This window comes from Belonocnema kinseyi, chromosome 10 (genome assembly GCF_010883055.1).
Source record: "Belonocnema kinseyi isolate 2016_QV_RU_SX_M_011 chromosome 10, B_treatae_v1, whole genome shotgun sequence".
In the NCBI taxonomy this organism is placed as follows: domain Eukaryota; kingdom Metazoa; phylum Arthropoda; class Insecta; order Hymenoptera; family Cynipidae; genus Belonocnema; species Belonocnema kinseyi.
Window position 1 is genome coordinate 56,046,417 of NC_046666.1, and position 3,771 is coordinate 56,050,187.

The following is a 3,771-nucleotide window of genomic DNA, read 5'->3' on the forward strand; positions in this document are numbered from 1 at the left end:
ATATTAAATATAAAATATTATAATATCCAAAATGTATGTATTTTGTTTAAATTTAGTAATTTTCGGCATAAAATTAGTATTTTTGGTAAAAAATTAGTACTTTTGGTTGAAAATTAGTACTTTTGGTTGAAAATGAGTTTCTCATGCCAAGTTACTTTTTTTCCAAAAATATAACTAAATTTATTTCAATATTTTTTCTATAGCCTTAAAAACTTATTTCTCTGACTAAAAATTAAGCTATTTAATTTTTTTCAATGCTATTTTTTCACTTTTTTTGTTGAAAATTCATTTATTTGGTTGAAAAAAAATTATTAAAAAATCTTTTTTTTTAAATAAAAATTTAATTAACTTGTTTTTTCTGAATTTTTTTTATTTTAGTTTTTAATAATATTTTTAAAAAGTACATTAAAAAATAGTAATAAAACTAGTATCAATTGAAGTGGATCGTACTTTGAATGCATAAGTTTATCAGTTATTAAAAGTAACATTCATTCGGAATTATCCTTCAAAAATAATTGTCATTCGTTTGATTTTTATGTTATTTTAGATAATAAATGATAAGTATTCTCTACAAATGTCAAATGCTACAAATAAATAATAATATAAAGAATCGTACACTTGTAAACTTTCTATATATGCAAAATCTTTATTGTCGAATATTCTAATTTGATTTTTTGCAGATGTGTATGCTGATACTTCTTCTTGGAATATGCTTAGCTTTTGTTGCTGGAAATCTGGCGACAAAAACAAAACCTAAAGATTGTTGCAGTAAGCGATATATGATCTTCTATTAATTAGATTTAAAAAAGGAAAGTGCATTATCATAACTGCCCTTTTATGCTAAATTTTTTATTATTATTTTCCAGAAACCATTGGCTGCTACTATACGATAAGCTTGCCAAATGATGATCGAGGACTATTAGTAAAAGACATCGATATACATCTTTGTTCTCACATGTTTTACACGTACGTTGGAATTAATTCAAGCGGTTTGGTTGAAGTTGCTGAGCCGTATACAGATATAGAACATCGTGGATATACCGATTTCAACAATCTCAGACAAAAGAACCCGAATTTAAAAACCTTAGCTGCAATGCAGGTCGTGGACGAGAACTATATTCAAAATATCAACAATAAGTAAGTTCTATATGTACACCCATGAATTAAGACAGAATTGATCTAAAAAGCATAAAAAATCAAATGCGTTGATGTCATCAGAAAATTGCTCACTTCGTAAATCTTAGTGTAGAAAATCCTTGCATTTATTTGAAATTATAAGTACTGTGTATATTTTAAGACAGATATTAACCAAACAATGAGAAATACACCAAACTCTCGCATTCAGTCGAGGGTCGGGGGTTGCCTTCAAATGTCCTTGGACTGATTTCGGCGGGACAGAAACGTAAACAGTGAGGGCCGCCTGACTCGATTCCAATTGGAATATATATAATGTCGAAACCAATCTCGCCCTGTTCCCCTGAGAAACTACGGGAGACAGCAGTTCTAGGAAAGCTGAGAACGGGGTGACTGAAAGCGAGAGTTTAGTGTATAATTTTTAATCAAAAAATCTTTAGTTTAAATAAAAATTCAATCAAGTTTTCTCGGCAACAGCGTGGAGTGAGGCCTAACAATTAAAAAGCAGCAAGAGTTATTTCAGTTTTTGGATGAAACAAAATGTGACGTTCCTTAAGTTGAACCTACAATGTTCGTTTCAGGCATAAAATATTAATTTGTTCTTTATTTTACTTCTCAGACCATTGATCGATCCGAAACTGCGACAAAAACTGGTTAATAGTATTGTCAGCTTCGTGAAAAAATACGGATTCAATGGTGTTGACATTGACTATTCAGATCCACCTCCACAAGATAAAAAACCTGAAGATAAGACAAATTTCGTTTATTTCTTGAAGGCACTCAGGGAAAGATTCGACAAAGAACATCTCATTTTAACTGTAAAAGTTGATTCAAATGAAAAAAATGCTGAGGTGTTATATGATATTAAAGGAATATCTACGTATGCACACTTCATTAACTTAAAGGCTTACGATTTTCACAGAGAATATCAGAAGGAGAAGAATGTTGGCCATCCGGCTCCACTGCTTCATTCACCAAAAGAAAATTCTATGGAAGGCAAGAAGAACATTGTTAGTACATCTGGGTATTGTTTAATCTTTATAAAATTTAGGTTGAGTTCTTTCAATTTATAATGAGCTTTTCAATTCACAGAAAAAAAGTTAAATTTGGTTGCATGTAAAATTTTCCGCTTGTAAGGTTTACATTTATCGAAAATTTACATAAGATGGAATAAAAGCTGTCGTCTGCTATACGTCCTTAGCAGTGATGGGAAAAAGGAATAATATGAGTGAATTCGAATTACAAATCAGTTCACCATATGTAACACATCTTTTTGATTAGTTAATTATTATTTAAAAAATAATTATACTTATCGAGGATAAATTCAAACATATTTTCCGTGAATAGAAGTAAAGAACTCAACAAAATAAATATCTTTTGTCTTCGTACAAAACGAAACATAGGAATCGAATTGATTTTAAGATCGAAGAACTGATAAGATTTATAATATGGCGAATAAGTTGCATCTTTAATTTATTTTAGATTGAAATTGAGTTTAAATGTTAATAATCCAAAGATAATCATAATGTAAAAGTATAGTTGAAATTTTAATTTAAAAAATAGTTTGACGAATAAAATGTCAGGGTCGACATTGCTACTCCACAACTTGTAAACTATGGTTAGAATCGTTGTGTATATGGCGATTTTTCGACTGGATGTAAAGTGATTTATTTTCAATCACGAAAAATTAATTTTCATCCGCCTGTGATAAGTGCAGTTATTTTTACAATGAAATGATAATAATTGCAACGTTTAAAAAAACCTTTTATTCTAATTTCTAGACCAATTTCATTCATAGCTCCATGTTTTTCGCCTTGCTGTCAACTACATTGCAGACGACGCTTTTTCACTGAAAAATTATTTCGAGAGAGTTAAAAAACACGAAATTATCTCATTTTTGAGTGAAGTTTATTTCATAAGGTTAATTTATGTTGAAGCGAGTATTTTAACCGAAATCGATGTAAACTTAACCGTTTGTTTTTCTTTGCATCAAAGTTAATAATTCTTAAAAGATTTACACTAAAAAATTCGCATTTTACAAAAAAAACTATTCCTGAATTTCGCAAGTAGAAATATATTTCCTTCGAATTGATCCACTGATTTTTTAATTTATATATTTTTCAGGATTATGTTGTGCAATACTGGATTAAAAACCATGCGGATCCAAACAAGATATTAATCGGAACTTCTTTCAAAGGAGCATCATATAGTTTGGCTGACCCAAGCCATTTTACTAGAGGTTCACCAATTTCTCAAGAAAGAGGAGAATATGACCAAGCCGCCTCATATGGCTTAATTTGTGACCATATAAAAAAATGGTCGTATTACTTCGACAACGAACAGAAAGTACCATATGTTCACAGCCGGAATCAAGTTATAGCATACGATGATGAACGGTAAATTTTCAAAGATTTTTTTGTCAAGTATGTATATCAGTACGGATCAGAATATTTGATTTTAGTATTTAATTTTAGTTCCATTAAGGAGAAGGCGATATATGCTCGCGACCATCATCTTGGTGGTGCAATGGTTGATAACATGGAAGACGATGATTTCGGTGCACGTTGTGGAAAAAAATTTCCGCTCATGAAGGCTTTGGACGAAATTTTGAGAAACAAATGTTCTGCTGTTGCATAA

The 3,771-nt window shown here is 30.2% G+C and overlaps 1 protein-coding gene across 1 annotated transcript in view; it reads left to right on the forward strand.

Annotated features, from left to right (window-relative positions):
* The window catches only part of LOC117181122 (chitinase-3-like protein 1), a 27,672-nt gene extending 23,901 nt beyond the window's left edge, over nt 1-3,771 (forward strand). Inside the window, exons 2-6 of the mRNA XM_033373690.1 lie at nt 681-768; nt 867-1,137; nt 1,754-2,144; nt 3,259-3,530; nt 3,609-3,771. Of these exons, the coding sequence (XP_033229581.1) occupies nt 681-768; nt 867-1,137; nt 1,754-2,144; nt 3,259-3,530; nt 3,609-3,771 (1,185 nt within the window). The remainder of the gene's footprint in view (nt 1-680; nt 769-866; nt 1,138-1,753; nt 2,145-3,258; nt 3,531-3,608) is intronic.